We start from the raw sequence: 25,867 nt of genomic DNA on the forward strand, positions 1-25,867 counted from the left end.
TCGAACTTTTCATCTTGCATCATTCTGACAGCCATTCAAATCAACAGACTAAAACCGGCCAGTTTCTTGTGTATACAAAAAGGTTTTTTATTGAAGAAAGTCAATTGCAAGACTGTTATGGTGTCCCTACAAGACTTTTCATACTTCCCAAAGCCGGGAGAAGTTTCGCTGTATGAGAAAGATGGACAATTGTGTTCATTACCCGCCGCCGAGATAGACCTAACCAACTTCTCTGGCAGTGTACGTCTAAGGATTAACATTCCACCCAATTAACCAGTCAATTCAATGACATTCCCATCTTTCCAGTTATCCTCTTATCCGGACATTAATGTCAGCCGGGAGCTATGCAATCATTCGTCATCATCCCATGACGACAACAAAACAGTTTTAATACCAGGTGAGTTGAACACTGCCGCCAAATCTGCAACAGCTGTTCAATGTTTCATCGGTTCTGATTCTCAGTGCACGAACCGTTGATCAAGAAATTGACACGGACATTCATCGAGAATGGATTCGTAGCAGCATTGGAAAAGGCAGCCAATTCTGAGACGGACACAAAAGCCGTTGTGGTTTCGGTGGCTAGATTCGCATTGCGTATTGTCAATATGTGCAAAACGGTTCAGTATTACTATCATCCGTACCGGAGAGATCACGGTGTGTTTAGCATATCGAAATATGCACAGACACGGGAGTGGTCGAGAAGCTTGATTCGGGTGATACGATGGCATCCGAACGTTTTCAAATTGGCTGTAGCTGCTTGCGATGATAGCATCAGAATTTACACGGATGACAGGGCAATGGTTGTCCTTTTAAAGGTTGGTCTCGGCACGTATAACCAGTTGATCCGTTATTAACGTAATTTGATTCTTCGACAGAACATTCTTCAAAAATGTGTTACAACCATGGCGTGGCGTCCACTAACACACAATGAATTGGCTGTTGGGTGTGAAAATGGCATACTTATCTGGAATGTAACCAATGTGCGTACAGGGAAGCCGATCACAAAATTCATTCATTTAACACAGTGAGTTGCCACTCTTGCCATTCTCTTCTCCCCAAACGAGAATTCCCTTCAACAATTTCCATTTTTTTTTGGTTCTGTCCACACCAGTCGCAATCACTCACCAATTATATCCATCGAATGGGACAAGACTGGCAACCTGCTTGCTTCAGCCAGCACTATCGATTCGGACATTTTAATTTGGAATCCCGATCTGCAGACCAGCGAACCATTAAAGCGTGTCGGACCGCCATCGTCGCTTCTCAAGTTTTCACCGAATGGATCTCGTCTGTTCGCATCAACTGTCGGTACAGTGTTCCGAGTGTGGAATACGCAAAACTGGATGCCAGAACGGTGGACTGTTCCGCGCGGAACGATCCAATCGGCCGTTTGGTCACCGTGCAGTGGTTATTTACTGTTCGTGACCAGCGAAGAGCCAATTCTGTACAGTCTTCAGTTTATCGAACAGCAACTGTTTGCAAGTAAGTGAAACCGCTACGGCTGAGCCATCGTGAGATGCAGTAACAACTTTTTAATATTTTTCAACATTCAGCCGCCTCCCTTGCCAAGCAAGCTCTACCCATAGCCGATTTATCGACAATAAAGACTTCCGGTCGGATGGATATTGGTGGCATACCGCAGAGTTTGGCTTGGGACGCAAAGGGTCAACATCTGGCCGTTTCGTTCAAGGATTGTCCGGCAATAGCTCTGTTCTTAACCTCAGTTACCAAGACCAATATAAGCATTGCATCGGACTGTTTCCTCGTTGGCGTTGGCACCGCATTTCCATCGTACATTTGTTTCCAAGAGTGTTTCCCCGAAACGCATCCAGATAAGCCACAATCTGTGTTGACCATCGGCTGGTCCAGTGGCGTAGTTCAATATTTCCCATTCATTTGAATAGGATGGGGTTTGGTAAGCAATAAACACGATCGATGGTTGCAGTTTTCAATAAAATATATTTTCGAATAAAATCGGCTCTTTGTTCCTTAAATCTGACGCCGCCTATTAACATACTCTTATAGCGTAACAGTATCCATAAACAATATATATATTTGGTTCGACAAAGACACGGCATAACATGTCCAAGTGTGCCAGATGAACAATAAATGAAGTTAGTTAAAAAGCACAGAAAAAAACGTTCAAATTTCTTAAACCAAATTGCCAAACATGTATCCCAATGCAGTAGCCGCTTTCACACGAACTGCAATGTGATCGTCTTTCAATAAAACGGCAATTTTCTGGCCAACAATTTCAGCCGATTGCTGCTGATTTGTTTTGTTCAGATTCTGAAGGAGACCTGTAATGCGATAGAAACGATCAGATCAAATTGTTGGAAGTAACTCAGCAATCTCATGAATTTGTATATAATCGAGTAACCAAGTTCTATTTTGTTGTGTTAGAACTTTTCATTCGTTGAGAATCAGCAGCTCAATGAAGATCATTATTTTGTAATTGTCTCTTATTTCCTGGAGATATTTGGACGTTCCAACAGGTTATGGGCCCAGACAAGGAATAAGACAGTACAAAATAGAAGAACTAGAAAAATGGCTACAGAAACGAAGATAACATTGACGAAATTGAATGGCAGCAACTATTATAACTGGAGGTACAAGGTGGAGATTATGTTGATAGGAAAGGGTTTGTGGAAAGTGATCAAAGACGATAAACCGGACCCAGTTACTGCTGATTGGACTGAGAAAGACGAGAAGGCTCATTCACATATTGCATTGACCATAGAATATGATCAAATTCAACACATAAAAACTTGTATAAGTGCAAAAGAAGCCTGGAAGAAACTCAATGAGTTTCATGAGAAAGATACACCTAACAGTCGGGTCGCGATTTTAAGAAAATTGATGACGAAGAAACTGGAAGAAAATGGCGATGTCGTAGCACATGTGAACGAGAAGAACGAACTCTTCCAGAAATTATTAGCACTCGGGGACGAGTTCAAACCCGAATTCATCCTAAGTGCAACACTGATTGGTTCGTTGCCAGAGAGCTACAATTCCTTGGCGGCAATTCTGGAGTCTCGTAATGAAGAACTCACTTCGAGCTTGGTTTGTTCAAAAATAATCGATGGCTATGAACGACGAAAGGAGCGGAACGTGATAAAGGAAGCTTCAGCATACAAATTAAGTTCTTCAAGACATTCGAAAGATGATGTTGCCTGTTTCTTTTGTGACAAGAAGGGACACTACAAACGAAATTGCGAGGAATATAAAGAGTGGATCGATAAGAAGCAGTCTCGAAGCGACAGAGAGAAACTAGTCTACGAAGATGATTCCGATGTGGATTACGCTTTTTGAGAATAGTTTAATTGAAGGACGTACGGTAACAACAATGGCTATGATTTATGGACCCCGAGTGATATTTGTATAAATGAGGAAGGAATGATGAAAAAGAAGAAGAAGAATATGTGAAGATTTGAGGCAACAGAATTTGAGCAAGTTAAGATGAAGAATTCGAGACGCAAAAGAATTTGAACCGAACAGTGGCAACAGAATTTGAGCGACATAAGAGTGATTTCGTGATGAATTTTATGTAGTGAGACCTGGACTTTAGTTAAGGTCATTAAGGAGGAGGTCATTTTTCAAATTTATGAACTTGTGGAGGAGTGTTGGAAGTAACTCAGCAATCTCATAAATTTGTATATAATCGAGTAACCAAGTTCTATTTTGTTGTGTTAGAACTTTTCATTCGTTGAGAATCAGCAGCTCAATAAAGATCATTATTTTGTAATTGTCTCTTATTTCCTGGAGATATTTGGACGTTCCAACAGGTTATGGGCCCAGACAAGGAATAAGACAGTACAAAATAGAAGAACTAGAAAAATGGCTACAGAAACGAGGATAACATTGACGAAATTGAATGGCTGCAACTATTTTAACTGGAGGTACAAGGTGGAGATGATGTTGATAGGAAAGGGTTTGTGGAAAGTGATCAAAGACGATAAACCGGACCCAGTTACTGCTGATTGGACTGAGAAAGACGAGAAGGCTCATTCACATATTGCATTGACCATAGAATATGATCAAATTCAACACATAAAAACTTGTACAAGTGCATAAGAAGCCTGGAAGAAACTCAAGGAGTTTCATGAGAAAGATACACCTAACAGTCGGGTCGCGATTTTAGGAAAATTGATGACGATTGACGAAGAAACTGGAAGAAAATGGCGATGTCGTAGCACATTCTGAACGAGATGAACGAACTCTTCCAGAATTTATTAGCACTCGGGGACGAGTTCAAACCCGAATTCATCCTTAGTGCAACACTGATTGGTTCGTTGCCAGAGAGCTACAATTCCTTGGCGGCAATTCTGGAGTCTCGTAATGAAGAACTCACTTCGAGCTTGGTTTGTTCAAAAATAATCGATGAGTATGAACGACGAAAGGAGCGGAACGTGATAAAGGAAGCTTCAGCATACAAATTAAGTTCTTCAAGACATTCGAAAGATGATGTTGCCTGTTTCTTTTGTGACAAGAAGGGACAATACAAACGAAATTGCGAGGAATATAAAGAGTGGATCGATAAGAAGCAGTCTCGAAGCGACAGAGTGAAACTAGTCTACGAAGATGATTCCGATGTGGATTACGCTTTTTGAGAATAGTTTAATTGAAGTTCTAACACAACAAAAAGCGCTACACGCAAACCTACCAATAATCACAGCTGCGTTTCCTCGTATTTCCGACCATGAACTCTTCAAAAACGGTAGACAAGACTCGATGAAGTCGGGAATATTATCACAAAGTTCAGTCGCCTGACGAAAAAAAATAATTAAAATTTGAAACTCGTTACAGCTCGGGGTTATCCGAATACTAAACTCTTACAATCGTTTTGATAAAGTCATTTATAAACATGTCATAGTTCAGCGTTCCATATTCCAGCAAGTGACTTTGAACCATGGAATTGACCTTGGGCGCATTGATTAAAACACAGACTTTGCGAAGGGTGATTTTGCACGCCTAGATGGGAACGGTTCAGAAATGTTACGAGACCACACCCACAAAGATTAGGGTCTTACGCCAAACTTACCCGAATGATCATTCCGTCGCTTTCACACAGATGTAATAGCAACGAAAAGAAATTCATGAACAACTGTTCCTTTAATGCTTCCGATGTTTGCGAGGATATATCGGAACCGTCTTCACAGGTCATCAGTTTTGATTTACACAAATCGCCGAATAGGAGAATCGCAGCTTCACGGATTTCCGGTGCCGGATTTTCAAAGAACGGTCGTATGCGGATAGCCAACGACACCTGAAATGCGATAAATTTGTGAAATAACGAACCGTGAACACCATTGGTATGCTGGTATCCCACCTGAAAGTTCTCCATTTTATGACCGGAAACCGTTGTCAATACTCTGGATAAGCCACGCATACTTTCCAACGGAATGTTGATGAAACAGTTCGCATTAAAATCGTCGATTCCTTTCAGCAAGGCACTTAAACTCGTTTCCAGATATTTGTTCACGTCGTGCTCGCTCAAATCGCCAACGTATGCCAGTCCCCGTATTGCAAAGCCTCGAACCAACGGATTCGGATCACCTGAGAATGAGAGTGGGCAGTAGTCAGATTCAGCGTTCAACTAAACTAGCTGCGTCGAGGATAAAGCAATCGACTTACCAAGTGCTGCCGACAAATGCAACATGATCACCGAAGCGATTTCTCCGCTCGGTTTCAACGGGATCAATTGCGAGTAAATTCCAACGGCCGCAATGCGTTGAGCATCGTACGGACTGGATATGTACTTGCTCAGGCACGTCACCACTTGTTTAATTGAGCTCGAATTAATGCCCAATTGATTGACCAGTCCGATGGCCATCGGTGTCAGAATTTCGATAAAATTGTTCAGTTCCGTGCTGGTTGCTAAAACGGGACACACCGTCAGCACAGCGCATATCTGTTCCATTTCCAAATTTTGCAAGAACGACTGAAACGTTTCGAGAACGATGAGGCACGGATTCATTTTGATGGAATCTTTGTTGGGAATGAAACCGAATTTGGCCTTGCCAGAGTTTGCGCTGCTTTTACTCGGTGGCGACTTACTGGGAACCATTGGCGGTGCAAGATTTGTGTAGGTTGCAAGTGACGTCAGAAACATGCAGAAGAGTTCGGCAAAGCGTTGCTTTAATTCCTGGATGGCAAAGAAAATTTTCAAATATTTGAGTGAACGAGGGCGCAGAACGGATGGATGACTTACTCCCGAAATTTCCGCGCATGTCATCATCTCATGAAGAGCACATAGAATTGCGAATGGTTGAACCGTGGCGACATGATGCCGTTCGGATGGGCCGTCTGATGATTCATAAATACAGGACGATGCCAGTGTTGCCAGGAAATTATCAATTATTGTACCGGATAGCTCGTGATCCATACAAATCATTCCCCAAAATTCAACGACATTTCTGCAGATGGAAAACGTTATTAGTTGCACGGATAAATAGGCATGGCACGACTTACTTTTCGAATGGTAACGGCTGTGAGAACATTTCGCTGCATACCAATTTCGGATGATGTTTTGTCAGCGCAACCAGCGATTTCAGCACGCCACTTCTGGCTCTTGCGATCGAGCAAGTATTGATAGCCTGAAAAGCCAGACCGGTCGATCATTCATCAAAACAGAATTTCAATGTTCAAAACATACGGCTAGGGCGTCCTTGACATATTCGGGTATAGAATGGAAGAGTTCTGCTCCCTTCAGTTGCATGAAAAACTTCAACACAACCGATGCTCCGATAGCCGAACTCTCTTCCGTATCATGTAAGCAGTACAGCAACGTTTTAGCGAATTGCATGTACTGGAAATTGGTTATTCTCTGCGCGATGATGCGGGCTATATCGCTAGCTAAAAGGTAAATCTCTTTCGGATCATCGGTGATGATTTCATTCCGTATGCGATGCAATTCCTTCACCCAGTCCGTTTCACCGTCAGCTATTGTTAGCGACTCGTAGATGCAAGAAATTTCCAGGATTTTCTGTAGGATATCGATGGATGTTTGTCGTACCGTTGCATTTGAATCGATGCATCTGGTAGAGAATACAGTGTGTGAGTAAGTCGAATGCCTGAAAGAAAATGACAACGCAGGTCACTTACCTTGGGACGATTTTTCCCAACATTGCACCGGTTTGATTAAATTTTGATGGAGCCTCACAGCCAATTTTCACGGTTTTTATATAAACCTAGAACGTTACGGTCAGACAATTTGTGCAATATTTTCCATTTAAGAGTGATATCGCCAAATCTTCAGGTGATTGGGGAACAAGCGGTCTCCGATTTTAATGAGTGATAGCTCGTTGGATTCGTATTTCAATTCTAGGAAACACGTATCTTTCGCTTTTTCTTTAAAAAAAATGGTTTTCTGTGAAAAGCGTTCAAAAGTGAAGACATGTCAGAGGTTACCCAAAACAGTTTTTCGACAATAACTCAAGAAATTATAACGTAAAAGTTGACGATAAAAAATGACTGCCATAGTACCGTTCCAGACGCTGTTCTGGCAGTTGGGCCCTCAGAAAGAAGGAAAAAAATTACATTTTGGCCCCAACTTTTTAGCCCCGTACGAAGTACAATGGGGCTTATAGGATTACGATGCCGTGTGTAATTGATCGAATTCGAAGCAGACGGTAAGGGCAAAGTGTTTGCCTATGTTCATAGATGACGAATCCGCAATAAAAATTTGGGCCGTCTGTCCGTCACGTCGATATCTTGAGTAAATCAAATCCGATTTCAAAATTTTTTTTCCCTGAAAGATAGTCAAAATAGTGAGGCTAAGTTCGAAGATGGGCAAATTAGGGTCGGCCCTTCGTGAGTTAGGGCCACCTAAGTGATTTAAGGTCTTTTGGTGATATTTATGGCAAAATAAACGATGGAAATGTAAATGACACAGCAAATGATAGGTATTGTCAATACCAATCCAGGAAAAAAAAAGTTTTTTAAAATCGGGTGAGTGGACCGTGAGTTAGGGCCTTAGAAGTGAAAAGCTACTAGGGCCCTATGTGTATTTTACATAGAACTCAAGTAAATTTAATCCGTTTTTCGTAATTTTTGTTTCATTTGGAAGGTAATCGAACGCCGAATAGAATGTTGTTGAAAAAAAAATTAAATTTGGGTCCTTGGACTAAGGCCACTACTAGGGCCCTATGCGTATTTTACATACAACTCGAGTAACTTTCATCCGTTTTTCGTAATTTTTGTTTCATTTGGAAGGTAATCGAACGCCGAATAGAAAGTTGTTGAAACAAAAATTAAATTTGGGTCCTCGGACTAAGGCCGCTACTAGGGCCCTATGCGTATTTTACATACAACTCGAGTAAATTTCATCCGTTTTTCGTAATTTTTGTTTCATTTGAAAGACAATCGAACACCGCATAGAATGTTGTTGAAAAAAAAATTAAATTTGGGTCCTTGGACTAAGGCCCTAGGGCCCTATGTGTATTTTACATATAACTCGAGCAAATTTCATCCGTTTTTCGTAATTTGTGTTTCATTTGGAAGGTAATCAAAGGCCGAATAGAATGTTGTTGAAAAAAAAATTAAATTTGGGTCCTTGGACTAAGGCCGTTACTAGGGCCCTATGTGTATTTTACATATAACTCGAGCAAATTTCATCCGTTTTTCGTAATTTGTGTTTCATTTGGAAGGTAATCAAAGGCCGAATAGAATGTTGTTGAAAAAAATTAAATTTGGGTCCTCGGACTAAGGCCGCTACTAGGGCCCTATGTGTATTTTACATATAACTCGAGCAAATTTCATCCGTTTTTCGTAATTTTTGTTTCATTTGGAAGGTAATCAAAGGCCGAATAGAATGTTGTTGAAAAAAAAATTAAATTTGGGTCCTCGGACTAAGGCCGCTACTAGGGCCCTATGTGTATTTCACATATAACTCGAGTAAATTTCATCCGTTTTTCGTAATTTGTGTTTCATTTGGAAGGTAATCAAAGGCCGAATAGAATGTTGTTGAAAAAAATTAAATTTGGGTCCTTGGACTAAGGCCGTTACTAGGGCCCTATGTGTATTTTACATATAACTCGAGCAAATTTCATCCGTTTTTCGTAATTTGTGTTTCATTTGGAAGGTAATCAAAGGCCGAATAGAATGTTGTTGAAAAAAATTAAATTTGGGTCCTTGGACTAAGGCCGTTACTAGGGCCCTATGTGTATTTTACATATAACTCGAGCAAATTTCATCCGTTTTTTGTAATTTTTGTTTCATTTGGAAGGTAATCAAAGGCCGAATAGAATGTTGTTGAAAAAAAAATTAAATTTGGGTCCTCGGACTAAGGACGGTACTAGGGCCCTATGTGTATTTCACATATAACTCGAGTAAATTTCATCCGTTTTTCGTAATTTGTGTTTCATTTGGAAGGTAATCAAAGGCCGAATAGAATGTTGTTGAAAAAAAATTAAATTTGGGTCCTTGGCCTAAGGCCGCTACTAGGGCCCTATGTGTATTTTACATATAACTCGAGCAAATTTCATCCGTTTTTTGTAATTTTTGTTTCATTTGGAAGGTAATCAAAGGCCGAATAGAATGTTGTTGAAAAAAAAATTAAATTTGGGTCCTCGGACTAAGGACGGTACTAGGGCCCTATGTGTATTTCACATATAACTCGAGTAAATTTCATCCGTTTTTCGTAATTTGTGTTTCATTTGGAAGGTAATCAAAGGCCGAATAGAATGTTGTTGAAAAAAAAATTAAATTTGGGTCCTCGGACTAAGGACGGTACTAGGGCCCTATGTGTATTTCACATATAACTCGAGTAAATTTCATCCGTCTTTCGTAATTTTTGTTTGATTTAGAAGGTAATCGAAGGCTGAATAGAATGTTGTTGAAAAAAAAAAATTGGGTCCTTGGCCTAAGGCCGTTACTAGGGCCCTATGTGTATTTTACATATAACTCGAGCAAATTTCATCCGTTTTTCGTAATTTGTGTTTCATTTGGAAGGTAATCAAAGGCCGAATAGAATGTTGTTGAAAAAAAATTAAATTTGGGTCCTCGGACTAAGGCCGCTACTAGGGCCCTATGTGTATTTTGAATATAACTCGAGCAAATTTCATCCGTTTTTCGTATTTTTTGTTTCATTTGGAAGGTAATCGAAGGCCGAATAGAATGTAGTTGAAAAAAAAAAAATTTGGATCCTCGGACTGAGGCCGATACTAGGCCCTATGTGTATTTATACTAAATAAATTTAAATTTTAGGGCTATTTGAAATTTTTGTTTTATTTGAAAGGAACGTCGTACGGGGCTTCGTAATTGCGCTATGCACAATTTCTAAGATGTACACATTTCATAATAATTTGACTTCAACTACGTTTACGGGTGCAATAGGTCTACGGTCAAAGTAGGGTGACAGACGCACTAGGGTCACGTACGCAATAGATATACGGGTTTGTACGGGGCTCAGTCGCAGCAGACGCTCCGACTGTTCTGATGGCTCGTTTACTAAGACTTCTGTGGGCTTGCAGCACAACAGTACTGGGTTCATTTATATGTGGAACGATAGTGGGTGAGGCCAGCTACAACACACCATACTCAGTTTCGTGGAACATCGAAGCTGCAGAGAAGGCGGCCTCTCCGAACATTCACTACATTTTTAGTCATAACTCTCGTGGATCTACTCGCACCAAGAGGTGCGTATACTCTACCTGTAGGTCTTTCCAAGGCCGACATTCGTACAACATTACAACAATTTAAAATCATTTTTTCTTGAGTTATTGTCGAAAAACTGTTTTCGGTACCCTCTGACATGTCTTCACTTTTGAACGATTTTCACAGAAAATATTTTTTTTTTAGAAAAAGTAAAAGATACGTGTTTCTTAGAATTGAAAGACGAATCCAATGAGCTATCACTCATAAAAATCGGAGACCGCTTGTTCCCAAAGTTTAAAAAGATCACCTGAAGATTTGGAGATATCACTCTTAACACTGGACTCACCTCCAACGAATTGTTCATTACATGTCCAGCGCATATACGCACTTCACTATTTTTATCCCTGATCCACACCTCCAACACCGAATTCACGTCATCCAATACCGATGGCGATGCGTTCTGTTCGAATACGGCCTTCAGAAATGCATTCAATTCCGGCAACGACAGATTCAAATACTTTGCCAGCAAGCTGTTCCGTTCATCGTCCTCCACTGAATCGAATTTGTTTTTCAGTAGCTGAGCAATCGAAAAGAATTTCCGGCAGGATTCTTCGAAGAAAGTCTGAATTTTGACTTGATCGTCGTGCGATTGCAACGGTATTTTGACCAAATTGGTGGCAATTTTTAAAATGACTGGAAAAAGGGGCAGATTTTCCGTGGACGAATCAATAAGCAACAGTTGATCCAGCAGTTGAGTTCGCATTGTCAAATCACATCCGATGTCTTTAGCAATTAGAATCTGTTCCGATATTATCAACAACGAGGACAAAACGCATTTTCTGACTGTAAAATCTTTGGATTCACACAGCTGCTTGTACAGATAATTGACCATCTTCGAATCGATATCTTTCAATACTGCTTCGTGTGGTGCTATTTGAACGATGTGTGCATAGGATTCGACAGCCAAAATATTAATTTTCAGCAAATCATTTTCCTTCTGATTGTCTTTCATGAAATTCAAACCGGCAAAGAAACTGCCCGGCGACTTTTTGCTGCCCTCTTCCTGTATCAGCGAGTTCACTTTCTTCAGCACAATGTCTAAATGAACTTTCGAAATGAATCCCAGCGACCGGGCTGCATCGATTAGAATAGTTTCGACTTCACCGTTCGATGAACTCTTGTCGATCACTCGCTCCTGTCGCACTATGTGGAATATCAGATCAATTTTGCTCTCAATCGATTGTATGTCAGTCACGTACTGTAACGCCGTACCAAGCATCTTCATCAGCATACCCTTTTCCTGATTGAATTTCGGAACGAAATATTCGCCCGGAGGCGGACTCATCGGATAGAGAACTATTTGATCTGCCAGTTTGTTCGCTAAGGATTCGGCAAACTTGTAATCATCAACGTCTTTGATTGTCACTCGAAGAAACTCAAACAATTTCTCGTCAAAATCGATAATGCTCTTGGTCAAACAGAGAATCAGTTCGGGAATCTTCTCCAACCATCTCGGCTGCAGGAATTTATTGACGCACGGAGCATAGTACTTCAAAAATGACAGAATGTTTTCGATCTGTTTCGTGTTGCTGGTATTGCCCATCAGTGTCAATGAACGAGCTAGTACGGCTTCCGGGCCGGGTATTGATGTTTTACCGGTTTCATCGTTTTCACTTTTCGATTCTTCCGGAACGGCGGCGTTTTTCGAAAATAATTTGCTCAAACATTTAGCGATACTGCTGCAGATGTCCGTGTACTCGACGACTAAATAATGGTAGAGTAATTCTCTTTTCAATATATCGTCGACTGTGCCGACGGTTGTCGCCAGCATATACAGGGAATTGTTGCAGGCAAGTGTGAAGTCATTATGTTCGTCCGCTGTTCCATGGTCCTGGTTAAATTTGTTCAACTTACAACTGTTACGCAAGATGAATTTAACAAATTCTTTGTCGTCAATCAACGATTTCTGCGTCAATGCAACGATCGTCTTCAGCAGAATCATTTTCATTTTGACGTTCTTTTCTTGTTGAATCAAGGTCTTGAGCAGTGGCATAAAATCGCCACTTTTCGGCGATACCAAATGATGGCATGTGTTGGTCAGGTGTGTCAACACTAACAGCGATTTGATGCGTTCCCGTTCATTGTTGCTACGCATTTGCTGGCCGAGCATGTCGAATATTTTCGTTGCATAGGTTTCGACCAGTAAATCGAAACAGCGCAGAGATTCATAGTGGCTTTTCACCTTTTGCGGTTTTTCATAGTCCGGATTGACGCACACCAAATCAAACAATGTGGATATGACGCCATCCGACAGAGGATCTATGGTTTTCGGATCGTTGTCGATAGTCGTTTTCAGGACGGAAGCCAACAGCTGTGTGATGGCATTACGGTCCATTGACCTTCTGTAGAAGCTAAGAATTTGCAGAATGACCTTATTCGCTTGGTCTCGTATCTTCTCTTTCGACAGCAATGGATACATGTAAGACAGTGCCTGTAATATTTCCGACGAAACCTTCAACTCACGGCTGGGTAACCATTGATGTATCAACACTTCATAGGCAATGGCCAATTCAGCACTAATGTCTTCAACCGTTGATTCGTTATCGTTGCGTGATAAATACTCGGACATGGCTTCAGCGAATCGTCCGATTGCGAATGCAAATGCCTGCTTAACGTGATCCAATTTTATCATACTCAATGTGGGCAAAATGGTCTCCAACGTTGATTTGATGGAGCCAGTCACTCCCAGTACATTCACCGAAGCGATCGCACCCATACAGTGTAAAATCATAAAATGACTAACTTGACCATTTTGCAGATGACTGAACAGCTCGTCGAGAACCTGCGGAGAATTTTGATTTTGGAATGAGTTACCATGGATAAACGAATGCCGAAGTCGTGTACCTTTTGACAATGCACGCGTCCCAAAGCAACGATTATCTCACCACCAGGTTTTTGTATTGGCGTACACTGGTCCGTCGTCTTCGTGATTTCAGTAATCGTAAAGTTGATCAGTTTCATCAGCGCCTCATCGTTCAAATGTTTCAAGTCGGTTAATGTGAACTTTTCAAAGACTCTGGTGGAATTAGAGAGTCAGTTGTACATCATGTTTAAGTCGATTTGTAAAGAAAAATGAGTCTAACCGTAATATGATAACAGTTGCCTGGTCGCTTAACTTGGGCTGCTTAATTTTGAACTCACACAGAGCGGTAATGGTGATATTCGGTCGATTCTCGATCATACGGAACAATGCATTTTCCACTGCGTTCCGCACGTACTCATCCTTTTCATTGATACTTTCCAATAAACTATTGACTGCAGCTGAGGAGGTGGAATAGGAATTTTAGTCTTGCATTTCGTATTGGATTTTCCATCATTCATCATCGCAATGTTTGAGCAAATTTATTATATTTTCTCTCACAAACATGATAACAAGAGCTATCATATTGAGTAAAGGCGTCGAATTTCATCGTTTGGAAAATAATTAATTTAAACGTCGAATTTCATCGTTTGGAAAATAATTAATTTAAACGTCGAATTTCATCGTTTGGAAAATAATTAATTTAAACGTCGAATTTCATCGTTTGGAAAATAATTAATTTAAACGTCGAATTTCATCGTTTGGAAAATAATTAATTTAAGCGTCGAAATTCGTCATTTGGAAAATAATTAATTTAAACGTCGAATTTCATCGTTTGGAAAATAATTAATTTAAACGTCGAATTTCATCGTTTGGAAAATAATTAATTTAAACGTCGAATTTCATCGTTTGGAAAATAATTAATTTAAGCGTCGAAATTCGTCATTTGGAAAATAATTAATTTAAACGTCGAATTTCATCGTTTGGAAAATAATTAATTTAAACGTCGAATTTCATCGTTTGGAAAATAATTAATTTAAACGTCGAATTTCATCGTTTGGAAAATAATTAATTTAAACGTCGAATTTCATCGTTTGGAAAATAATTAATTTAAACGTCGAATTTCATCGTTTGGAAATAATTAATTTAAGCGTCGAAATTCGTCATTTGGAAAATAATTAATTTAAACGTCGAATTTCATCGTTTGGAAAATAATTAATTTAAACGTCGAATTTCATCGTTTGGAAAATAATTAATTTAAGCGTCGAAATTCGTCATTTGGAAAATAATTAATTTAAACGTCGAATTTCATCGTTTGGAAAATAATTAATTTAAGCGTCGAAATTCGTCATTTGGAAAATAATTAATTTAAACGTCGAATTTCATCGTTTGGAAAATAATTAATTTAAACGTCGAATTTCAATCGTTTGGAAAATAATTAATTTAAACGTCGAATTTCATCGTTTGGAAATAATTAATTTAAGCGTCGAAATTCGTCATTTGGAAATAATTAATTTAAACGTCGAATTTCATCGTTTGGAAAATAATTAATTTAAACGTCGAATTTCATCGTTTGGAAAATAATTAATTTAAACGTCGAATTTCATCGTTTGGAAAATAATTAATTTAAGCGTCGAAATTCGTCATTTGGAAAATAATTAATTTAAACGTCGAATTTCATCGTTTGGAAAATAATTAATTTAAACGTCGAATTTCATCGTTTGGAAAATAATTAATTTAAACGTCGAATTCTCATCGTTTGGAAAATAATTAATTTAAACGTCGAATTTCATCGTTTGGAAAATAATTAATTTAAAGCGTCGGAAATTGTCATCGTTTGGAAAATAATTAATTTAAACGTCGAATTTCATCGTTTTTTTGTCGATCATTTGGAAAATAATTAATTTAAACGTCGAATTTCATCGTTTCGGAAAATAATTAATTTAAACGTCGAATTTCATCGTTTGGAAAATAATTAATTTAAGCGTCGAAATTCGTCATTTGGAAAATAATTAATTTAAACGTCGAATTTCATCGTTTGGAAAATAATTAATTTAAACGGATTCGAATTTCATCGTTTGGAAAATAATTAATTTTAAAACGTCGAATTTCATCGTTTGGAAAATAATTAATTTAAGCGTCCGAAATTCGTCATTTGGAAAATAATTAATTTAAACGTCGAATTTCATCGTTTGGAAAATAATTAATTTAAACGTCGAATTATCGTTTGAAATATTATTAACGTCGAATTTCATGTTGAAAATAATTAATTTAAACGTCGAATTTCATCGTTTGGAAAATAATTAATTTAAACGTCGAATTTCATCGTTTGGAAAATAATTAATTTAAACGTCGAATTTCATCGTTTGGAAAATAATTAATTTAAGCGTCGAAATTCGTCATTTAATTTACGTCGATTTTTTGGAAAATAATTAATTTAAACGTCGAATTTCATCGTTTGGAAAATAATTAATTTAAACGTCGAATTTCATCGTTTGGAAATAATTAATTTAAACGTCGAATTTCATCGTTTGGAAAATAATTAATTTAAACGTCGAATTTCATCGTTTGGAAAATAATTAATTTAAACGTCGAATTTCATCGTTTGGAAAATAATTAATTTAAACGTCGAATTTTCATCGTTTGGAAATAATTAATTTAACGTCGAATTTCATCGTTTGAAAATAATTAATTTAAACGTCGAATTTCATCGTTTGGAAAATAATTAATTTAAAACGTCGAATTTGGTCGAATTCATCGGAAATAATTAATTTAACGTCGAATTCATCGTTTGGAAAATAATTAATTTAAGCGTCGAAATTCGTCATTTGGAAAATAATTAATTTAAACGTCGAATTTCATCGTTTGGAAAATAATTAATTTAAACGTCGAATTTCATCGTTTGGAAAATAATTAATTTAAACGTCGAATTTCATCGTTTGGAAAATAATTAATTAAGCGTCGAATTCGTCATTGGAAAATAATTAATTTAAACGTCGAATTTCATCGTTTGGAAAATAATTAATTTAAACGTCGAATTTCATCGTTTGGAAAATAATTAATTTAAGCGTCGAAATTCGTCATTTGGAAAATAATTAATTTAAACGTCGAATTTCATCGTTTGGAAAATAATTAATTTAAACGTCGAATTTCATCGTTTGGAAAATAATTAATTTAAACGTCGAATTTCATCGTTTGGAAAATAATTAATTTAACGTCGAATTCATTGAAAATAATTAATTTAAACGTCGAATTTCATCGTTTGGAAAATAATTAATTTAAAACGTCGAATTTCATCGTTTGGAAAATAATTAATTTAAGCGTCGAAATTCGTCATTTGGAAAATAATTAATTTAAACGTCGAATTTCATCGTTTGGAAAATAATTAATTTAAACGTCGAATTTCATCGTTTGGAAAAATAATTAAACGGAATCATCTTAAATAATTAAACGTCGAATTTCATCGTGAAAATAATTAATTTAAACGTCGAATTTCATCGTTTGGAAAATAATTAATTTAAACGTCGAAATTTCATCGTTTGGAAAATAATTAATTTAAGCGTCGAAATTCGTCATTTGGAAAATAATTAATTAAGTCGAATTTCATTTTATTTTTAAACGTCGAATTTCATCGTTTGGAAAATAATTAATTAAACGTCGAATTATCGTTTGGAAATAATTAATTTAAACGTCGAATTTCATCGTTTGGAAAATAATTATTTAAACGTCGAATTTCATCGTTTGGAAAATAATTAATTTAAACGTCGAATTTCATCGTTTGGAAAATAATTAATTTAAGCGTCGAAATTCGTCATTTGGAAAATAATTAATTTAAACGTCCGAATTTCATCGTTTGGAAAATAATTAATTTAAACGTCGAATTTCATCGTTTGGAAAATAATTAATTTAAACGTCGAATTTCATCGTTTGGAAAATAATTAATTTAACGTCGAATTCAGTCGATTTGAAAATAATTAATTTAAACGTCGAATTTCATCGTTTGGAAAATAATTAATTTAAACGTCGAATTTCATCGTTGGAAAATAATTAATTTAAAGCGTCGAAATTTCAATCGATTTGGAAAATAATAATTTAAACGTCGAATTTCATGTTTGGAAAATAATTAATTTAAACGTCGAATTTCATCGTTTGGAAAATAATTAATTTTAAACGGTCTCGGAATTTGTCAATCGCATTTGGAAAATAATTAATTTTAAACGTCGAATTTCATCGTTTATTATTTCGTTTCATCGTTTGGAAAATAATTAATTTAAAGCGTCCGAAATTTCGTCATTTGGAAATAATTGAAAATTTTAAATCGTCGGAATATTTTCGTCATTTTCGTTTGAAAATAATTAATTTAACGTCGAATTTCATCGTTTGGAATTAATTTAATAATTATATTATTAAGCGTCGAAATTCGTCATTTGGAAAATAATTAATTTAAACGTCGAATTTCATCGTTTGGAAAATAATTAATTTAAAACGTCGAATTTCATCGTTTGGAAAATAATTAATTTAAACGTCGAATTTCATCGTTTGAAAATAATTAATTTAAAGTCGATCATCGGATAATTCGTCGATTCCGTTTGGAAAATAATTAATTTAAACGTCATTGAAATTAATTAAATCGAATTCATCGTTGAAAAATAATTAATTTAAACGTCGAATTTCATCGTTTGGAAAATAATTAATTTAAGCGTCGAAATTCGTCATTTTGGAAAATAATTAATTTAAACGTCGAATTTTCATCGTTTGGAAAATAATTAATTTAAACGTCGAATTTCATCGTTTGGAAAATAATTAATTTAAACGTCGAATTTCATCGTTTGGAAAATAATTAATTTAAGCGTCGAATTTTCGTCATTTTGAAAATAATATTTAAACGTCGAATTTCATCGTTTGGAAAATAATTAATTTAAACGTCGAATTTCATCGTTTGGAAAATAATTAATTTAAGCGTCGAATTTCATTTGAAAATAATTAATTTAAACGTCGAATTTCATCGTTTGGAAAATAATTAATTTAAACGTCGAATTTCATCGTTTGGAAAATAATTAATTTAAACGTCGAAATTTCATCGTTTGGAAAATAATTAATTTAAACGTCGAATTTCATCGTTTGGAAAATAATTAATTTAAACGTCGAATTTCATCGTTTGGAAAATAATTAATTTAAACGTCGAATTTCATCGTTTGGAATTCGTCGAATATTAATTTAACCGATTTATGGAAATAATTAATTTAAGCGTCGAAAATTCGTCATTTGGAAAAATAATTAATTTAAACGTCGAATTTCATCGTTTGGAAAATAATTAATTTAAACGTCGAATTTCATCGTTTGGAAAATAATTAATTTAAACGTCGAATTTCATCGTTTTGAAAATAATTAATTTAAACGTCGAATTTCATCGTTTGGAAAATAATTAATTTAAACGTCGAATTTCATCGTTTGGAAAATAATTAATTTAAAGCGTCGAAATTCGTCATTTGGAAAAATAATTAATTTAAACGTCGAATTTCATCGTTTGGAAAATAATTAATTTAAACGTCGAATTTCATCGTTTGGAAAATAATTAATTTAAACGTCGAATTTCATCGTTTGGAAAATAATTAATTTAAGCGTCGAAATTCGTCATTTGGAAAATAATTAATTTAACGTCGAATTTCATCGTTTGGAAAATAATTAATTTAAACGTCGAATTTCATCGTTTGGAAAATAATTAATTTAAACGTCGAATTCAGTCATTTGGAAAATAATTAATTTAAACGTCGAAATTTCGTCATTTGGAAAATAATTAATTTAAACGTCGAATTTCATCGTTTGGAAAATAATTAATTTAAACGTCGAATTTCATCGTTTGGAAAATAATTAATTTAAACGTCGAATTTCATCATCGTCATCTCGGAAAATAATAATTTAACGTCGAATTTCATCGTTTGGAAAATAATTAATTTAAACGTCGAAATTTCATCGTTTGGAAAATAATTAATTTAAACGTCGAATTTCATCGTTTGGAAAATAATTAATTTAAACGTCGAATTTCAATCGTTTGGAAAATAATTAATTTAAACGTCGAATTTCATCGTTTGGAAAAATAATTAATTTAAGCGTCGAATTCGTCATTTGGAAAATAATTAATTTAAACGTCGAATTTCATCGTTTGGAAAATAATTAATTTAAACGTCGAATTTCATCGTTTGGAAAATAAATTTAATCGTTAACGTCGAATTTCATTTTTGAAATAATTAATTTAAACGTCGATTCATCGTTTGGAAAATAATTAATTTAAAGCGTCGAATTCGTCATTTTGGAAAATAATTAATTTAAACGTCGAATTTCATCGTTTGGAAAATAATTAATTTAAACGTCGAATTTCATCGTTTGGAAAATAATTAATTTAAACGTCGAATTTCATCGTTTGGAAAATAATTAATTTAAACGTCGAATTTCATCGGTTTGGAAATATAATTTAACGTTTAAACGTCGAATTTCATCGTTTGGAAAATAATTAATTTAAACGGTCGAATTTCATCGTTTGGAAAATAATTAATTTAAACGTCGAATTTCATCGTTTGGAAATAATTAATTTAAACGTCGAATTTCATTCGTTTGGAAAATAATTAATTTAAACGTCGAATTTCATGTTTGGAATAATTAATTTACGTCTTTCATTTGGAAAATAATTAATTTAAACGTCGAATTTCATCGTTTGGAAAATAATTAATTTAAACGTCGAATTTCATCGTTTGGAAAATAATTAATTTAAACGTCGGAATTTCATCGTTTTGGAAATTGAAAATAATTAATTTAAACGTCGAATTTCATCGTTTGGAAAATAATTAATTTAAACGTCGAATTTCATCGTTTGGAAATAATTAATTTAAGCGTCGAAATTTTACAAATCGTTTTGGAAAATAATTAATTTAAACGTCGAATTTCATCGTTTGGAAAATAATTAATTTAAACGTCGAATTTCATCGTTTGGAAAATAATTAATTTAAACGTCGAATTTCATCGTTTGGAAAATAATTAATTTAAACGTCGAATTTCATCGTTTTGGAAAATAATTAATTTAAACGTCGAATTTCATCGTTTGGAAAAATAATTAATTTAAACGTCGAATTTCATCGTTTGGAAAATAATTAATTTAAACGTCGAATTTCATCGTTTGGAAAATAATTAATTTTAAGCGTCGAAATTCGTCATTTGGAAATAATTAATTTAAAGTCGAATTTCATCGTTTGGAAAATAATTAATTTAAACGTCGAATTTCATCGTTTGGAAAATAATTAATTTAACGTCGAATTTCATCGTTTGGAAAATAATTAATTTAAACGTCGAATTTCATCGTTTGAAAATAATTAATTTTAACGTCGAATTTCATCGTTTGGAAAATAATTAATTTAAACGTCGAATTTCATCGTTTGGAAAATAATTAATTTAAACGGTCCGAATTTCATCGTTTTGGAAATAATTAATTTAAACGTCGAATTTCATCGTTTGGAAAATAATTAATTTAAACGTCGAATTTCATCGTTTGGAAAATAATTAATTTTAAGCGTCGAAATTCGTCATTTTGGAAAATAATTAATTTAAACGTCGAATTTCATCGTTTGGAAAATAATTAATTTAAACGTCGAATTTCATCGTTTGGAAAATAATTAATTTAAACGTCGAATTTCATCGTTTGGGAAAATAATTATTTAAACGTCGGAAATTCGTCATTTGGAAAATAATTAATTTAAACGGTCGAATTTCATCGTTTGGAAAAATAATTAATTTAAACGTCGAATTTCATCGTTTGGAAAATAATTAATTTAAACGTCGAATTTCATGTTTGGAAAATAATTAATTTAAGCGTCGAAATTCGTCATTTGGAAAATAATTAATTTAACGTCGATTTCATCGTTTGGAAAATAATTATTTAAACGTCGAATTTCATCGTTTGGAAAATAATTAATTTAAAACGTCGAATTTCATCGTTTGGAAAATAATTAATTTAAACGTTCGAATTTCATCGTTTGGAAAATAATTAAATTTAAAAAACGTCGAATTTCAATCGTCTTTGGAAAATAATTAATTTAAACGTCGATTTCATCGGAAAATTTAACGTCGAATTCATCGTTTGGAAAATAATTAATTTAAACGTCGAATTTCATCGTTTGGAAAATAATTAATTTAAACGTCGAATTTCATCGTTTTGGAAAATAATTAATTTAAACGTCGAATTTCATCGTTTGGAAAAAATAATTAAAATTTAAACGTCGAATTTCATCGTTTGGAAAATAATTAATTTAAAGCGTCGAAATTCGTCATCTTTGGAAAAATAATTAATTTAAACGTCGAATTTCATCGTTTTGGAAAATAATTAATTTAAACGTCGAATTTCATCGTTTGGAAATAATTAATTTAAACGTCGAATTTCATCGTTTGGAAAATAATTAATTTAACGTCGAATTTCATCGTTTGGAAAATAATTAATTTAAACGTCGAATTTCGTCATTTGGAAAATAATTAATTTAAACGTCGAATTTCATCGTTTGGAAAATAATTAATTTAAACGTCGAAATTCTCATTTGGAAATAATTAATTTAAACGTCGAATTTCATCGTTTGGAAAATAATTAATTTAAACGTCGAATTTCATCGTTTGAAAATATTAATTAAGCGTCGAAATTTCATGGAAAATAATTAATTTAAACGTCGAATTTCATCGTTTGGAAAATAATTAATTTAAACGTCGAATTTCATCGTTTGGAAAATAATTAATTTAAACGTCGAATTTCATCGTTTGGAAAATAATTAATTTAAACGTCGAATTTCATCGTTTGGAAAATAATTAATTTAAACGTCGAATTTCATCGTTTGGAAAATAATTAATTTAAACGTCGAATTTTCATCGTTGGAAAATAATTAATTTAAACGTCGAATTTCATCGTTTGGAAAATAATTAATTTAAACGTCGAATTTCATCGTTTGGAAAATAATTAATTTAAACGTCGAATTTCATCGTTTTGGAAAATAATTAATTTAAACGTCGAATTTCATCGTTTTGGAAAATAATTAATTTAAACGTCGAATTTCATCGTTTGGGAAAATAATTAATTTAAACGTCGAATTTCATCGTTGGAAAATAATTAATTTAAACGTTCGAATTTCATCGTTTGGAAAATAATTAATTTTAAACGTCGAATTTCATCGTTTGGAAAATAATTAATTTAAACGTCGAATTTCATCGTTTTGGAAAATAATTAATTTAAACGTCGAATTTCATCGTTTGGAAAATAATTAATTTAAAGCGTCGAAATTCGTCATTTGGGAAAATAATTAATTTAAACGTCGAATTTCATCGTTGGAAAATAATTAATTTAAACGTCGAATTTCATCGTTTGGAAAATAATTAATTTAAACGTCGAATTCATCGTTTGGAAAATAATTAATTTAAACGTCGAATTTCATCGTTTGGAAAATAATTAATTTAAACGTCGCAATTTCATCGTTTGGAAAATAATTAATTTAAACGTCGAATTTCATCGTTTGGAAAATAATTAATTTAAACGTCGAATTTCATCGTTTGGAAAATAATTAATTTAAACGTCGAATTTCATCGTTTGGAAAATAATTAATTTAAAGCGTCGAATTTCATCGTTTGGAAAATAATTAATTTAAACGTCGAATTTCATCGTTTGGAAAATAATTAATTTAAAACGTCGAATTTCATCGTTTGGAAAATAATTAATTTAAACGTCGAATTTCATCGGTTTTGGAAAATAATTAATTTAAAGCGTCCGAATATTCGTCGTTTGGAAAATAATTAATTTAAACGTCGAATTCATCGTTTGGAAAATAATTAATTTAAACGTCGAATTTCATCGTTTGGAAAAATAATTAATTTAAACGTCGAATTTCATCGTTTGGAAAATAATTAATTTAAACGTCGAATTCGTCATTTGGAAAATAATTAATTTAAACGTCGAATTCGTTTGATGTCGAATTTCAGTTTGGAAAATAATTAATTTAAACGTCGAATTCATCGTTTGGAAAATAATTAATTTAAACGTCGAATTTCATCGTTTGGAAAATAATTAATTTAAACGTCGAATTTCATCGTTTGGAAAATAATTAATTTAAACGTCGAAATTCGTCATTTGGAAAATAATTAATTTAAACGTCGAATTTCATCGTTTGGAAAATAATTAATTTAAACGTCGAATTTCATCGTTTGGAAAATAATTAATTTAAACGTCGAATTTCATCGTTTGGAAAATAATTAATTTAAACGTCGAATTCATCGTTTGGAAAATAATTAATTTAAACGTCGAATTTCATCGTTTGGAAAATAATTAATTTAAACGTCGAAATTCGTCATTTGGAAAATAATTAATTTAAACGTCGAATTTCATCGTTTGGAAAATAATTAATTTAAACGTCGAATTTCATCGTTTGGAAAATAATTAATTTAAACGTCGAATTTCATCGTTTGGAAAATAATTAATTTAAACGTCGAAATTCGTCATTTGGAAAATAATTAATTTAAACGTCGAATTTCATCGTTTGGAAAATAATTAATTTAAACGTCGAATTTCATTTTGGAAAATAATTAATTTAAACGTCGAATTTCATTTTGGAAAATAATTAATTTAAACGTCGAAATTCGTCATTTGGAAAATAATTAATTTAAACGTCGAATTCATCGTTTGGAAAATAATTAATTTAAACGTCGAATTCATCGTTTGGAAAATAATTAATTTAAACGTCGAATTTCATTTTGGAAAATAATTAATTTAAACGTCGAATTTCATCGTTTGGAAAATAATTAATTTAAACGTCGAAATTCGTCATTTGGAAAATAATTAATTTAAACGTCGAATTCATCGTTTGGAAAATAATTAATTTAAACGTCGAATTTCATCGTTTGGAAAATAATTAATTTAAACGTCGAATTTCACGTTTGGAAAATAATTAATTTAAACGTCGAATTTCATCGTTTGGAAAATAATTAATTTAAACGTCGAATTTCATCGTTTGGAAAATAATTAATTTAAACGTCGAAATTCGTCATTTGGAAAATAATTAATTTAAACGTCGAATTTCATCGTTTGGAAAATAATTAATTTAAACGTCGAATTCATCGTTTGGAAAATAATTAATTTAAACGTCGAATTCATCGTTTGGAAAATAATTAATTTAAACGTCGAAATTCGTCATTTGGAAAATAATTAATTTAAACGTCGAATTTCATCGTTTGGAAAATAATTAATTTAAACGATCGTTCAATTCGTTTTGAAAATAATTAATTTAAACGTCGAATTTCATCGTTTGGAAAATAATTAATTTAAACGTCGAATTTCATCGTTTGGAAAATAATTAATTTAAACGTCGAATTTCATCGTTTGGAAAATAATTAATTTAAACGTCGAATTCGTCATTTGGAAAATAATTAATTTAAACGTCGAAATTTCATCGTTTGGAAAATAATTAATTTAAACGTCGAAATTCATCGTTTGGAAAATAATTAATTTAAACGTCGAATTTCATCGTTTGGAAAATAATTAATTTAAACGTCGAAATTCGTCATTTGGAAAATAATTAATTTAAACGTCGAATTCGTCATTTTGGAAAATAATTAATTTAAACGTCGAAATTCATCGTTTGGAAAATAATTAATTTAAACGTCGAATTTCATTTTGGAAAATAATTAATTTAAACGTCGAATTCGTCATTTGGAAAATAATTAATTTAAACGTCGAATTTCATCGTTTGGAAAATAATTAATTTAAACGTCGAAATTCGTCATTTGGAAAATAATTAATTTAAACGTCGAATTCATCGTTTGGAAAATAATTAATTTAAACGTCGAAATTTCATTTTGGAAAATAATTAATTTAAACGTCGAATTTCATCGTTGGAAAATAATTAATTTAAACGTCGAAATTTCATTTTGGAAAATAATTAATTTAAACGTCGAAATTCGTCATTTGGAAAATAATTAATTTAAACGTCGAAATTCGTCATTTGGAAAATAATTAATTTAAACGTCGAATTTCATTTTGGAAAATAATTAATTTAAACGTCGAAATTGTCATTTGGAAAATAATTAATTTAAACGTCGAAATTCATCATTTGGAAAATAATTAATTTAAACGTCGAAATTCGTCATTTGGAAAATAATTAATTTAAACGTCGAAATTTCATCGTTTGGAAAATAATTAATTTAAACGTCGAAATTTCATTTGGAAAATAATTAATTTAAACGTCGAAATTTCATTTGGAAAATAATTAATTTAAACGTCGAAATTCGTCATTTGGAAAATAATTAATTTAAACGTCGAAATTCATCGTTTGGAAAATAATTAATTTAAACGTCGAAATTTCATTTGGAAAATAATTAATTTAAACGTCGAATTTC

At 33.4% G+C, this 25,867-nt stretch overlaps 2 protein-coding genes and 1 long non-coding RNA gene across 3 annotated transcripts; 1 reads left to right on the top strand and 2 right to left on the bottom strand.

The window, feature by feature from the left end:
* LOC119067613 (aladin) lies at positions 1-2,118 on the top strand. The gene is made up of 6 exons (XM_037170707.1): positions 1-240; positions 307-397; positions 463-815; positions 876-1,024; positions 1,112-1,482; positions 1,554-2,118. The coding sequence occupies exons 1-6, from the start codon at positions 118-120 to the stop codon at positions 1,898-1,900; spliced, it is 1,434 nt and encodes a 477-aa protein (XP_037026602.1). The 5' UTR covers positions 1-117; the 3' UTR covers positions 1,901-2,118.
* Positions 1,942-13,941, bottom strand: LOC119067612 (maestro heat-like repeat-containing protein family member 1). Its single transcript, XM_037170706.1, has 13 exons — positions 13,740-13,941; positions 13,501-13,672; positions 10,943-13,438; positions 7,105-7,190; positions 6,656-7,037; positions 6,472-6,596; positions 6,212-6,416; positions 5,635-6,145; positions 5,330-5,556; positions 5,042-5,266; positions 4,837-4,971; positions 4,664-4,766; positions 1,942-2,300 (listed from the first exon to the last, which is right to left on the bottom strand). The coding sequence occupies exons 1-13, from the start codon at positions 13,835-13,837 to the stop codon at positions 2,152-2,154; spliced, it is 4,914 nt and encodes a 1,637-aa protein (XP_037026601.1). The 5' UTR covers positions 13,838-13,941; the 3' UTR covers positions 1,942-2,151.
* Positions 2,317-4,489, bottom strand: LOC119067614. The gene is made up of 3 exons (XR_005085974.1): positions 4,410-4,489; positions 3,112-3,985; positions 2,317-2,695 (listed from the first exon to the last, which is right to left on the bottom strand). It is a non-coding gene; the product is annotated as an uncharacterized LOC119067614 (long non-coding RNA).
* Positions 13,942-25,867: the final 11,926 nt, after the last annotated feature.

This window comes from Bradysia coprophila, assembly GCF_014529535.1.
Source record: "Bradysia coprophila strain Holo2 chromosome X unlocalized genomic scaffold, BU_Bcop_v1 contig_125, whole genome shotgun sequence".
NCBI classification, from domain to species: Eukaryota; Metazoa; Arthropoda; class Insecta; order Diptera; family Sciaridae; genus Bradysia; species Bradysia coprophila.

What these genes read in the sequence shown, in the direction of transcription:
- LOC119067613 (XM_037170707.1), top strand. Translation starts at nt 118, where the DNA reads ATGGTGTCCCTACAAGACTTTTCATACTTCCCAAAGCCGGGAGAAGTT. An exon ending in TAACCAACTTCTCTGGCAGT is followed by an intron (nt 241 to 306) that starts GTACGTCTAAGG and finishes CCATCTTTCCAG; the next exon opens with TTATCCTCTTATCCGGACAT. An exon ending in CGAACAGCAACTGTTTGCAA is followed by an intron (nt 1,483 to 1,553) that starts GTAAGTGAAACC and finishes TTCAACATTCAG; the next exon opens with CCGCCTCCCTTGCCAAGCAA.
- LOC119067612 (XM_037170706.1), bottom strand. Translation starts at nt 13,837, where the DNA reads ATGATCGAGAATCGACCGAATATCACCATTACCGCTCTGTGTGAGTTC. An exon ending in CAGCCGTTACCATTCGAAAA is followed by an intron (nt 6,417 to 6,471) that starts GTAAGTCGTGCC and finishes TTCCATCTGCAG; the next exon opens with AAATGTCGTTGAATTTTGGG. An exon ending in GCATTTGTCGGCAGCACTTG is followed by an intron (nt 5,557 to 5,634) that starts GTAAGTCGATTG and finishes TCTCATTCTCAG; the next exon opens with GTGATCCGAATCCGTTGGTT.